Genomic DNA, 14,174 nt, shown 5'->3' on the forward strand with positions numbered 1-14,174 from the left:
AGGAGTTCATGAGTGCCAAAAAGTGGAACATTCTGCAATGGCCAAGTCAATCTCCAGATCTAAACCCAATTGAGCATGCATTTCACTTGCTCAAATCCAGACTTAAGACGGAAAGACCCACAAACAAGCAAGACCTGAAGGCTGCGGCTGTAAAGGCCTGGCAAAGCATTAAGAAGGAGGAAACCCAGCGTTTGGTGATGTCCATGGGTTCCAGACTTAAGGCAGTGATTGCCTCCAAAGGATTTGCAACAAAATATTGAAAATAAAAATATTTTGTTTGGGTTATGTTTATTTGTCCAATTACTTTTGACCTCCTAAAATGTGGAGTGTTTGTAAAGAAATGTGTACAATTCCTACATTTTCTATCAGATATTTTTGTTCAACCCTTCAAATTAAACGTTACAATCTGCACTTGAATTCTGTTGTAGAGGTTTCATTTCAAATCCAATGTGGTGGCATGCAGAGCCCAACTCGCGAAAATTGTGTCACTGTCCAAATATTTCTGGCCCTAACTGTAACACTGGCCACGTAATATATAACACAGCCCAGGCAGTATATAGCACAGCCCACGCAATATATAACACAGCCCACGCAGTATATAACACTGGCCACGCAGTATATAACACTAGCCACGTAGTATATAACACAGACCACGCAGTATATAGCACAGCCAACGCAGTATATAACACTGGCCACGTAGAATATAGCAGCCTCGCAGTATATAGCACAGCCCACGTAATATATAGCACAGCCCACGCAGTATATAACACTGCCCACGCAGTATATAACACAGCCCATGTAATATATAGCCCAGCCCACGCAGTATATAACACAGCCCACGCAGTATACAACACAGCCCACGCAGTATATAACACTGGCCATGTAGTATATAACACAGCCCACGCAGTATATAGCACAACCCACGCAGTATATAACACAGCCCACGCAGTATATAACATTGGCCAAGCAGTATATAACACTGGCCACGCAGTATATAACACTGGCCACGTAGTATATAACACAGACCATGCAGTATATAGCACAGCCCACGCAGTATATAACACAGCCCACGCAGTATATAACACAGCCCACGCAGTATATAGCCCAGCCCACGCAGTATATAACACAGCCCACACAGTATATACAGTTAGGGCCAGAAATATTTGGACAGTGACACAAATTTTGTTATTTTAGCTGTTTACAAAAACATGTTCAGAAATACAATTATATATATATAATATGGGCTGAAAGTGCACACTCCCAGCTGCAATATGATAGTTTCCACATCCAAATCGGAGAAAGGGTTTAGGAATCATAGCTCTGTAATGCATAGCGTCCTCTTTTTCAAGGGACCAAAAGTAATTGGACAATGGACTCTAAGGGCTGCAATTAACTCTGAAGGCGTCTCCCTCATTAACCTGTAATCAATGAAGTAGTTAAAAGGTCAGGGGTGGATTCCAGGTGTGTGGTTTTGCATTTGGAAGCTGTTGCTGTGAGCAGACAACATGCGGTCAAAGGAACTCTCAATTGAGGTGAAGCAGAACATCCTGAGGCTGAAAAAAATGAAAAAATCCATCAGAGAGATAGCAGACATGCTTGGAGTAGCAAAATCAACAGTTGGGTACATTCTGAGAAAAAAGGAATTGACTGGTGAGCTTGGGAACTCAAAAAGGCCTGGGCGTCCACGGATGACAACAGTGGTGGATGATCGCCGCATACTTAATTTGGTGAAGAAGAACCCGTTCACAACATCAACTGAAGTCCAGAACACTCTCAGTGAAGTAGGTGTATCTGTCTCTAAGTCAACAGTAAAGAGAAGACTCCATGACAGTAAATACAAAGGGTTCACATCTAGATGCAAACCATTCATCAATACCAAAAATAGACAGGCCAGAGTTAAATTTGCAGAAAAACACCTCAAGAAGCCAGCTCAGTTCTGGAAAAGTATTCTATGGACAGATGAGACAAAGATCAACCTGTACCAGAATGATGGGAAGAAAAAAGTTTGGAGAAGAAAGGGAACTGCACATGATGCAAGGCACACCACATCTTCTGTAAAACATGGTGGAGGCAACGTGATGGCATGGGCATGCATGGCTTTCAATGGCACTGGGTCACTTGTGTTTATTGATGACATAAGAGCAGACAAGAGTAGCCGGATGAATTCTGAAGTGTACCGGGATATACTTTCAGCCCAGATTCAGCCAAATGCTGCAAAGTTGATTGGACGGCGCTTCATAGTACAGATGGACAATGACCCCAAGCATACATCCAAAGCTACCCAGGAGTTCATGAGTGCCAAAAAGTGGAACATTCTGCAATGGCCAAGTCAATCTCCAGATCTAAACCCAATTGAGCATGCATTTCACTTGCTCAAATCCAGACTTAAGACGGAAAGACCCACAAACAAGCAAGACCTGAAGGCTGCTGCTGTAAAGGCCTGGCAAAGCATTAAGAAGGAGGAAACCCAGCGTTTGGTGATGTCCATGGGTTCCAGACTTAAGGCAGTGATTGCCTCCAAAGGATTTGCAACAAAATATTGAAAATAAAAATATTTTGTTTGGGTTATGTTTATTTGTCCAATTACTTTTGACCTCCTAAAATGTGGAGTGTTTGTAAAGAAATGTGTACAATTCCTACATTTTCTATCAGATATTTTTGTTCAACCCTTCAAATTAAACGTTACAATCTGCACTTGAATTCTGTTGTAGAGGTTTCATTTCAAATCCAATGTGGTGGCATGCAGAGCCCAACTCGCGAAAATTGTGTCACTGTCCAAATATTTCTGGCCCTAACTGTAACACTGGCCACGTAATATATAACACAGCCCAGGCAGTATATAGCACAGCCCACGCAATATATAACACAGCCCACGCAGTATATAACACTGGCCACGCAGTATATAACACTAGCCACGTAGTATATAACACAGACCACGCAGTATATAGCACAGCCCACGCAGTATATAACACTGGCCACGTAGAATATAGCAGCCTCGCAGTATATAGCACAGCCCACGTAATATATAGCACAGCCCACGCAGTATATAACACTGCCCACGCAGTATATAGCACAGCCCACGCAGTATATAACACTGGCAACGTAATATATAGCACAGCCCACGCAGTACATAGCACAGCCCATGCAGTACATAGCACAGCCCACGCAGTATATAACACTGGCTACGTAATATATAGCACAGCCCACACAGTATATAACACAGCCCACGCAGTATATAACACTGGCCACGTAGTATAAAACACAGCCCACGCAGTATATAGCACAGCCCATGCAGTATATAACACTGGCCACGTAGTATATAGCAGCCACGCAGTATATAGCACAGCCCACGTAATATATAGCACAGCCCACACAGTATATAACACTGCCCATGCAGTATATAACACAGCCCATGTAATATATAGCATAGCCCACGCAGTATATAACACTGCCCACGCAGTATATAACACAGCCCACGTAGTATATAGCAGTGTGGGCACCATATCCCTGTTAAAAAAAAATAATTAAAATAAAAAATAGTTATATACTCACCTGCCGGCATCCAGCGAAGCTGTCCCGATGCGTGCGCTGCTGCTGCCAGCTTCCGTTTCCAGCGATGCATTGCAAAATTACCCAAATGACTAAGAGGTCTTTTTAACATTAGATCTTTTTATTATTGGTGCTGCATAGGCAGCATCAATAGTAAAAGGTTGGTCACACAGGGTTAATAGCAGCGTTAACGAAGTGCGTTGCCCGCGGCATAACAAGGTCAGTTAACGCTGCCATTATCCCTGTGTGAGCGCTGTGTGGAGGGGAGTATGGAGTGGGCGCCGGGCACTGACTGGACGGAAGTAGGGAGGGAGTAATTCTCGGCCGGACTGTGCCTGTCGCTGATTGGTTGCGGCCGCAGCCACCAATCACCGACGCAGGATTTCCGTGACAGACAGACGGAAGTACCCCTTAGACAATTATATCTATAGCTAGAGATAGAGGTAAATTTGTGAACGAAGGTAGTATAATATTTGCATGCAGGTGAAAAATGCTCCCCCCCCCAAATGTCAATGTTACTAGTGGGCCCTTGTCACCCCAGACTGACACTGGAGCTCAGTATTAGAGAACTGGTAGATCTGCACAGAAGACAGTTCTAATCAAAACTACAGCAGGCAGCCCAGTAAGTTAACATATTGCTGGAATCAGGGTCTCTGCACCTGCATCCTACTGTTCTCAGTAGTGCAGCAAAAGTCTGGTGATAGCTTCCCTTTAAATGACAGCAATTAAAACCCATTTAGACTGGAGATGGAGAGCATATTGCATCTGTAAGTAGATGGTATTCCGACTCTCCTTGCTGCTCTGACTCCTTCCTGTCCCTCCTGTGATCCCATTGATGCAGCGCTGTAGCATATGATTAGTAAAGCACTTCTGAGCAGTACACAGTACCACAGCGCCACCCAGCGGCACAGACAGGACCCGCAGCGCTCATTTTACAATCAGCAGTGCTATTGGCCAGTTTCCTGGACTCCGCTTACAAATAACATCGTGCTGGACACTACAAGGAACAAAAAGCCTCCTGCTGAGCCGACTAAAGACCCCCAGACCTAGACCGCCCACCGCAGTGATGGGAAGTGACGCCTCTCCTGTAACCTGCACTGTATGGCAAAAATGTCTGCAGGTTCCGGGCGCAGCGGCCATTTTTCTGAAGCCACGTGCCATATATGGCTGTGGACTGGCTTCGTCACAATGGATGCCGCTGCAGGACGTTTTTGTTCAAATCATTTTGAAATTTTTCTTTGTAAAACTTTTTGTAAATTCACATAGGTTGAGATTGCGAATACAGTACAAATTATAACATATTATAACAAATGGTTTGACATGTAGAAACATTGTAAGCTTAATGTCCTGTATATTAAAACAGTACATCTTTTTTAGGATATTAAATTATATATTGATTTTAGGAGGGGGGGGGGGGAGAGGAGGGAGGGAGAGGATAAGGGATAGATGTTGTCCCAGTGAGACCATTTCTTTGAGAATTTGGGAATTTGGTTGTTTAACATTGCAAACTTCATCTCGTAAGACCTATGTAATGAGATTTTTTCAGTAATGTCCGAAAAGGAAGGTGGAAGCTTATTTTTCCACATTGTGGCTATAGTATTTTTAATTGTGAGTAGGATTTGAAGAATTATTTGTTTCTTGTCCGTGCTGAGTTCTGTAAGACCTAATGATAATAGAGCTGTAATAGATGATAATTATGATAATAGAGCTGATACCATAAACAAAATTACAAAGAAAAAAGGACTCCTGAGCCCACAAACAGCTGCAGGACGTTTTTAACGTACTTGGTTGTCCTGCTGCTAGGCGCATAGTCGCATCTTCAGGGGAGACTGACGAGCACTCACACCGAGGAGAGCTACATGCAAGGCGATCAAAATGACAGGTGTTGGGGAGAATGAGGTGCTATAGCTAACCACAGTCAGTTACTATGTCTGGGCATCGCCGGGCTCGGCAGCTAGTGTGTATGTATGTATGTGTGTGTATATATGTATATATATATATATATATATAAAATATGTGCATGTATGTGTGTGCGTATATATTTATATATATATATATATATATGTGTGTGTATATATGTATATATATATATATGTGTGTGTGCGTATATATTTATATATATATGTGTGTGTATATATGTATATATATATATGTGTGTATATATATATATATATATATATATATATATAATATTAGTACAGTATATATCTACTATATAACTGTCTAAAGGTCACTTCCATCTTTCTGTCTGTCCTTCTGTCTTTTCTTTCTGTCACGGAAATCCCAAGTCGCTGTTTGGTCGTGGCCGTTTTGCCGCGACCAATCAGCAACGGGCACAGTCCGGCCGAGAATTAGTCCCTCCCTACTCCCCTGCCGTCAGTACCCGGCACCTGCTCCATACTCCGAGACCGCTACGTCATCCTCTCGCGAGACCACAATGCACTCTTGGGACCAGAGCGTCGCGAGGAGCATTGGTAAACGCCTCGGCTGAATCCGCGAAGCTGACGAAGGGTGAGTATATCATCATTTTTTATTTTAATTCTTTTTTTTAACAGGGATATGGTGCCCACATTGCTATATACTGCGTGGGCTGTGCTATATACTACATCTCTTTGCTATATACTATATGGGCTGTGCTATATACTACGTGGCTGTGGTATATATTACGTGGCTGGGCAATATACTACATCTCTGTGCTCTATACTATGTGGCCTGTGTTATATACTACGTCTCTATGCTATATACTATGTGGCTGTGCTATATACTACGTGGCTCTGCACTACATACACATTCTAGAATACCCGATGTGTTAGAATCGGGCCACCATCTAGTGTGTGTGTGTGTATATATATATATATATATATATATATATATATATATCTCCTTATACTATATTATAATATCATTATACTATATTATAATATCCTTATACTATATTATCCTTATATTCTCCTTATATTATACTAGATGGTGGCCCGATTCTAACATATCGGGTATTCTAGAATATGTATGTATGTATGTAGCGGCCACGCAGTATCTAACAGCGGCCACGCAGTATCTAACAGCCGCCACGCAGTATCTAACAGCGGCCACGCAGTATCTAACAGCGGCCACGCAGTATCTAACAGCGGCCACGCAGTATCTAACAGCGGCCACTCAGTATCTAACAGCGGCCACGCAGTATCTAACAGTGGCCACGCAGTATCTAACAGCGGCCACGCAGTATCTAACAGCGGCCGCACCATATCCCCGTAAAAAAAAAAAAAAGAAGTAAAAAAATTATTAAAATAAAAAATAGTTCTATACTCACCCTCCGGCGTCCAGGAGAAGCTGTCCCGATGCGCGCGCGCGCTACTGCCGTCAGCTTCTGTTCCCAGAGATGCATTGCGAAATTACCCAGAAGACTTAGCGGTCTGCATAGGCAGCATCAATAGTAAAAAGTTGGTAACACAGGGTTAATAGCAGCGTTAACGGAGTGCGTTACCTGTGGCATAATGCGGTCCGTTAACCCTGCCATTAACCCTGTGTCAGCGCTGACTGGAGGGGAGTATGGAGCGGGCGCCGGGCAGTGAGTGCAGAGGAGTAGGGAGGGACTAATTCTCGGCTGGACTGTGGCCGTCACTGATTGGTTGCGGCAGCCAGGACAGGCAGCTGGCGACACCAATCAGCGACGCAGGATTTCCATGACGGAAGTTGCAGACAGACAGACGGAAGTGCCCCTTAGAAAATTATATATAATATTATCCTTATATTAGATTATCCTTATATTATATTATATTTTTTACCCTTCACCACGACAGCATCCTCCTGGAGAGAGGGATCCGCCCCACAGGAACAGGAAACCTACAGAAAGATATAAGGGGGCGGTCCGCCTATCCTCCTCAGTTTAGGTTTCCTGTTCCTGTGGGAACGACAGGACTTTAGAACCACGGAAGATACCTGGGCTAAGCACGCCGCCTGTGCAGTGTCTCCGGAACGGCAAGGGCTGCAGCCTGGAAGCAGTGTCGGGGGAGTTCCGTTAGACGGCTCCCTTCTCGTCTGAAAGCATGCAGATGGCCAGGTCCGGGGAGGGCCGCCCGGCATTATCTGTTTCATGCTGCGGCAGCATCCCAAATTGCGGTCCAGTGCAGATCCCGGACCACGCATGCGCCGACCGCCATAAATGCATTCGCCCCGGAAGTAAACACTGAACTTCCGGGGCATCCAGGCCAAGATCAGCGGTGGGGGAAGCGTAGGTTTGCGCATGCGCAGTGCTGCACAAAAAAAAAAAAGGGAAAAAAGCGCTGTATATAAATCAGTCAATTAACGTTATTTGGCGATGCAAGATGTCATCCCCAGGTGCCATGGACCCTACAGCAGAAGACCCAGTACCCCCTTCCAAGGATCGCTGCAACAGGGAATCCTCAGATACCGGTCGTAAAAGCGACACGGTGGACAGATCCAGGACAGGACCTCGGCCTTCTGATCCGGTACTAATAGCTTCACTGGGTGAGTTTTTAACTCTGCCAATTATGCTGACGCCATCTCCCCTTTTTTTCTCTCTTTCTCCTTCTCTCGCCGTCTTATTTTGGTCAGATTAAAAAAACGACAAAAGACTAAACATCAGGAATGCGCCTTATGTAGCCAGCCCCTACCAGACTCATACCCTAAAAAGCTTTGCAAGGACTGTATAGCAGATCCGATTCTCCCCCCCCCCCTCATACTTACCGAGCCTCCCGGTGTCCGTCCGTCTTCTCCATGGGCGCATGCGCAGTGTACATTTCGTTCCCTGTACATTTTGATCACTGTGATAAAACCTATCACAGTGATTAAAATAAAATAAAAATAGTAAATGAACCCCCCCCACCCTTTATCACCCCCATATGTAGGGACAATAATAAAATAAAGAAAATATATATATATATATATATATATATATTTTTTTTTTTCCTCTAGTGTTAGAACTAGGGCTAGGTTTGATAAATCCACAGTGCAAAATCGCTGCGGATTTATTGCGGATTTACCGCGGTTTTTCTGCGGATTTCACTGCAGTTTTACAACTGCGGTTTTCTATTGGAGCTGTTGTAAAACCGCTGCGGAATCCGCAGAAAGAAGTGACATGCTGCGGAATGTAAACCACTGCGTTTCCACGCAGTTTTTTCCGCAGCATGTGCACAGCGGTTTTTGTTTCCCATAGGTTTACATTGAACTGTAAACTCATGGAAAACTGCTGCAGACACGCTGCGGATCCGCAGCGTTTTCCGCAGCGTGTGCACATACCCTTAGAATTAGGCTATGGGCACACGGTGCGGATTTGGCTGCGGATCCGCAGCGGATTGGCCACTGCAAATTCGTAGCAGTTTTCCATCAGGTTTACAGTACCATGTAAACCTATGGAAAACCAAATCCACTGTGCCCATGGTGCGGAAAATACCGCGCGGAAACACTGCGTTGTATTTTCCGCAGCATGTCAATTCTTTGTGCGGATTCCGCAGTGTTTTACACCTGTTCCTCAATAGGAATCCACAGGTGAAATCCGCGCAAAAAACACTGGAAATCTGCGGTAAATCCGCAGGTAAAACGCAGTGCCCTTTACCTGCGGATTTTTCAAAAATGGTGCGGAAAAATCTCACACGAATCCGCAACGTGGGCACATAGCCTTAGGGTTGGAATTAGGGCTAGGGTTGGAAATAGGGTTAAGATTAGGCTTGTGGTTAGGATTATGGTTAGGGTTAGGAGTGTGTTGGGGTTAGGGTTGTGGTTAGGGGTAGGGTTAGGGTTGTGGTTAGGGGTGTGTTGGGGTTAGGGTTGTGATTAGGGTTATGGCTAGAGTTTTGATTAAGGTTAGGGGTGTGTTGGGGTTAGTATTGGAGTTAGAATTAAGGGGTTTCCACTGTTTAGGCACTTCAGGGGTCTCCAAACGCAACATGGCACCACCATTGATTCCAACCAATCTTGCGTTCAATAAGTCAAATGGTGCTCCCTCCCTTCTGAGCCCCGACGTGCGCACAAACAGTGGTCTACCCCCACATATGGGGTACCAGCATACTCGGGACAAACTGGGCAACAACTATTGGGGTCCAATTTCTCCTGTTACCCTTGTGAAAATAAAAAATTGCTTGCTAAAACATCATTTTTGAGGAAAGAAAAATGATTTTTTATTTTCACGGCTCTGCGTTGTAAACTTCTGTGAAGCACTTGGGGGTTCAAAGTGCTCACCACATATCTAGATAAGTTCCTTGGGGGGTCTAGTTTCCAAAATGGGGTCACTTGTGGGGGTTTCTACTGTTCAGGCACACCAGGGGCTCTGCAAATGCAACCTGATGCCCGCAGACCATTCCATCAAAGTCTGCATTCCAAAACGTCACTACTTTTCTTCCGAGCCCCGATGTGTGCCCAAACAGTGGTTCCCCCTCCACATGTGGGGTATCAGCGTACTCAGGACAAATTGGACAACAACTTTTGGGGTCCAATTTCTCCTGTTACTCTTGTGAAAATAAAAAATTGCAGGATAAAATATAATTTGAGGAAAGAAAAATGATTTTTTTTATTTTCACGACTCTGCGTTATAAACTTCTGTGAAGCACTTGGGGGTTTAAAGTGCTCACCGCACATCTAGATTAGTTCCATGGGAGGTCTAGTTTCCAAAATGGGGTCACATGTGGGGGAGCTCCAATGTTTAGGCACACAGGGGCTCTCCAAACGCGACATGGTGTCCGCTAACAATTGGAGCTAATTTTTCATTCAAAAAGTCAACTGTTGCTCCTTCCCTTCCAAGCCCTGCCATGTGCCCAAACAGTGGTTTACCCCCACATGTGAGGTATCAGTGTACTCAGGAGAAATTGCCCAATAAATTTTAGCAACCGTTTTATCCTGTTGCCCATGTAGAAATGACCAAATTGAGGCTAAAAGAATTTTTTGTGAAAAAAAAAGTACTTTTTCATTTTTATGGATCAATTTGTGAAGCACCTGGGGGTTCAAAGTGCTCACTATGCATCTAGATAAGTTCCTTGGGGGTCTAGTTTCCAAAATGGGGTCACTTGTGGGGAAGCTCCAATGTTTAGGCACACGGGGTCTCTCCAAACTCGACATGGTGTCCGCTAAAGATTGGAGCCAATTTTTCATTGAAAAAGTCAAATGGCGCTCCTTCCCTTCCGAGCCCTGTCGTGCGCCAAAACAATGGTTCCCCCCCCCCACATATGGGGTATTGGCGTACTCGGGACGAATTGTACAATAACTTTTGTGGTCCAGTTTCTCTCTTTACGCTTGGGAAAATAAAAAAATTGTTGCTAAAAGATCATTTTTGTGACTAAAAAGTTAAATGTTCATTTTTTCCTTCCATGTTGCTTCTGCTGCTGTGAAGCACCTGAAGGGCTAATAAACTTCTTGAATGTGGTTTTGAGTACCTTGAGGGGTGCAGTTTTTAGAATGGTGTCACTTTTGGGTATTTTCAGCCACATAGACCCCTCAAACTGACTTCAAATGTGAGGTGGTCCGTAAAAAAAAAAATGGTTTTGTAAATTTTGCTGTAATAATGAGAAATCGCTGGTCAAATTTTAACCCTTATAACTTCCTAGCAAAAAAAAAAAATTTGTTTCCAAAATTGTGCTGATGTAAAGTAGATATGTGGGTAATGTTATTTATTAACTAACACAATAAAATGATGCACCTAAGTGCAAAATGGTACGCGCTTGATAATAGCCAATAAAATGTTTACAACCAAAAAGTGGAATAGCCCAAATGTGAATACTCACTCCCGGGCTTCGGTAACGGTCACGTGACCACACACGTCACGCAGGTCCTGTGTCTCACCCGGACTTACCGCTCTCGCACCGCGCGGCGTCTGGTGTTCCGGGGCCCCGTTCCAGCCCGGAGGCTTGTTTCAGGTGGCTGCTACCGGCCAGGGCAGCCACTAGTTTGGACTCTACAGCGGCGCTCTGCACCTGGAGCTCCTTGAAAATACAGCGGCAGCACGATAGTCTTCTCATCCATCACGGACTTCTCACTCATCACGGACTTGCCATTGGAGGTAGGAACATTCATGTTTTAATTTTACCTATCCACCACGGGCGCAAATAAGGACTTTTTTGGTGTATATACTGAGAAACTACGCTCTATTCCACTATCCATTTGGGCTATTCCACTTTTTGGTTGTAAACATTTTATTGGCTATTATCAAGCGCGTACCATTTTGCACTTAGGTGCATCATTTTATTGTGTTATTTATTTATTTACCAACCAAGTGTGGAGGTTGGTTTGGTACTGCAGCAAGGATCGATAGCCCTCTCTTTTCCTTACATTTTGCGCCACCATCTATATTTATCTTTATTAGTTATTTATTAACTATTTTGTGTCACATAACTCTCTGGTTTAACAGAATAAAAATTCAAAATTTGAAAATTGCGAAATTTTCAAAATTTTAGCCAAATTTCCATTTTTTTTCACAAATAAACGCAAAAATTATCGACCTAAATTTACCACTAACATGAAGCCCAATATGTCACGGAAAAACAATCTCAGAATCGCTAGGATCCGTTGAAGCGTTCCTGAGTTATTACCTCATAAAGGGACACAGGTCAGAATTGCAAAAAACGGCCAGGTCATTAAGGTCAAAATAGGCTGGGTCATGAAGGGGTTAAAAGGCAGAAAAATAGAAAAACCGCCATTACATTATTCTAACCAAGTAGAGTATATGCCCGGGATGAAGTTGCATTGGTTGGTCCCACAACTATTTCATAATGGTTCTCATGCATGTTTCCTATTACAAACACATTCTTACTATTTTTTTTTTGTTTTGCAGTTTTCGGTTATTCCAAGATTGCTCGTCCGCCCCAAAGAATTACGCAGAGAGCCCAGATAAAGTATTGGAGCGGACTTTTCAAATACTGGAGTTGGCCAGTGAGACGTGGCTAGTCACTGGACGTCAGCCTATTCCCATGATAACTGCAGCTGTCTATCTTTCTTGGCAGTCCCTCAAACCCGTCCAACGCCGGTCATGCACTTTTTCTCAGTTTTGCAAGTTGTCAGAGACCGAAAAGCCGCCTCCTGCGGTATTGCGGTTTGCATCTCGGCTTTGGGAAAATGGCCGCCGCGATCTCTTCTGCGCACGCGCGGCATCCCGCGGCCATTTTCCTGAAGCCCCGTGCAGCAGAGCACTCCATCTGCGCACGCGCGGCCCCAGGAAGATGGCCGCCCCCACCGATGACAGGGGGTAATAGCGCAGATCGCGCGCTGCTTCTTCACGTGCGCGCAGTGGATTCGTCACTGCGACATGCGCACACCACTACGCCACCAACGGAAAGCTGGGGAAGAAAAGAGCGATGTCACCACGCCCACCTGACCAGACCAGCCTGATTGACAGGCGAAAACGGCGACTTTGGTAATGTATTTCTCAGCATAGGTGGGGAATCAGGGTACACTACATACACTATTGTAACGCACAGCGCAGGCCCTATTTAACAGTATTAATATCTCAATCTGAAAAAACGGGGTGACAGGTTCCCTTTAAAGAAATCTGCCTAAAGCTGTCCGCACAGCTACCCTGGCTGAAGATGCTCACTATAAATAAATGTGTATATCACTTGGGTGACATTTTAAAGCACAGGACTTATCTTTTCAGGAAGGCTCTGGAAGATGTGGAAATGGCCACCACAAGGTCAGAAGAAAGCAAGTCTTCTGATCTGCAGCCTCCAAGTGCAGATTTCCTTCCACCATGCATGACCAACCCAAGGAAAAGATCACATGCCATTGCATTTCCCAATAAACTCCAAGATATTACTGGAGATGAGGATATTTCAGACAGTGAGATAGAGCAGTATCTGAGGACGCCAGCTGAGATGGCTTGTTTTCAGCAGGCACAGACTCGGCTTGTTCTTTAATGAATTAAAGACTTTAAATTGTATATACCATTTCATTATATTTGTGCAACTTATTTATTATTTTTTTTTTTTGCAATAAGTCCTTTAGCATTATGGAGACTGACTATGGCTTTTTATTTTTTTTTGTTATAGATGGAGTTTGTGCAAAAATATATTTCTAAAGGTTCTATTGTCATGATCTTATCACAACCACAATCCACACAGGCAAAGAAATCAAATTATAGATGCTCATAAATTGAGTTGTGTGCTGATGTGTTGGTTCGGCCGAACACGTAAAAAAAGAAAAAAGTTCAGGTACCAGAACAGTTCCCAAACCCCATTCAGATGAATGGAGGGCCCAAACATCCATTGTTTGCCACACGCGGTCATGTGCATGATAGTGTGGCAAAATTTGCCTCTGATCGGCGGTAAGGTTATTACCGATGGTCAGAGAGGTGCAGTTCCCACACTGTCCGATGACAGCTTGAGCCAGCAGCTGTGCCGGTGGTAATAAGTGTACCGGTCAGTCGTCAGCTTATGTGAGTTTTACTCTCTTCATCCTAATAACAGCGAGAGCATGTGCGGCTGATGGGAGTATTTATCAGCAGACGCCTGCGCTATAAAATAAATTTAAAAAAATCACGCGGGGTATTTGTAGTTTAGATAACCAGCATGGCAAAACTGATGGCTGCAGACTCAGCTGTCAGCTTTATCATGGCTGGATATCAAGAATAGAGGGGTCCTTACTACATTTGTTTTTGTTTTTTTTGTTATTTTAATAATGAAAAA

General features: G+C 44.0%; 1 protein-coding gene across 1 annotated transcript; it reads left to right on the forward strand.

Moving 5' to 3' along the window:
• The first annotated feature begins 12,229 nt into the window (after positions 1–12,229).
• On the forward strand, positions 12,230–13,406 carry LOC138666805 (transcription factor IIIB 50 kDa subunit-like). Its single transcript, XM_069754978.1, has 3 exons — positions 12,230–12,243; positions 12,329–12,590; positions 13,026–13,406. The coding sequence occupies exons 1-3, from the start codon at positions 12,230–12,232 to the stop codon at positions 13,404–13,406; spliced, it is 657 nt and encodes a 218-aa protein (XP_069611079.1).
• The last annotated feature ends 768 nt before the right edge of the window (positions 13,407–14,174 follow it).

The sequence above is a fragment of the Ranitomeya imitator genome, chromosome 2 (assembly GCF_032444005.1).
Source record: "Ranitomeya imitator isolate aRanImi1 chromosome 2, aRanImi1.pri, whole genome shotgun sequence".
Lineage (NCBI taxonomy): Eukaryota > Metazoa > Chordata > Amphibia > Anura > Dendrobatidae > Ranitomeya > Ranitomeya imitator.

What these genes read in the sequence shown, in the direction of transcription:
- LOC138666805 (XM_069754978.1), top strand. An exon ending in CTCCTGCGGTATTGCGGTTT is followed by an intron (nt 12,591 to 13,025) that starts GCATCTCGGCTT and finishes ACGGGGTGACAG; the next exon opens with GTTCCCTTTAAAGAAATCTG.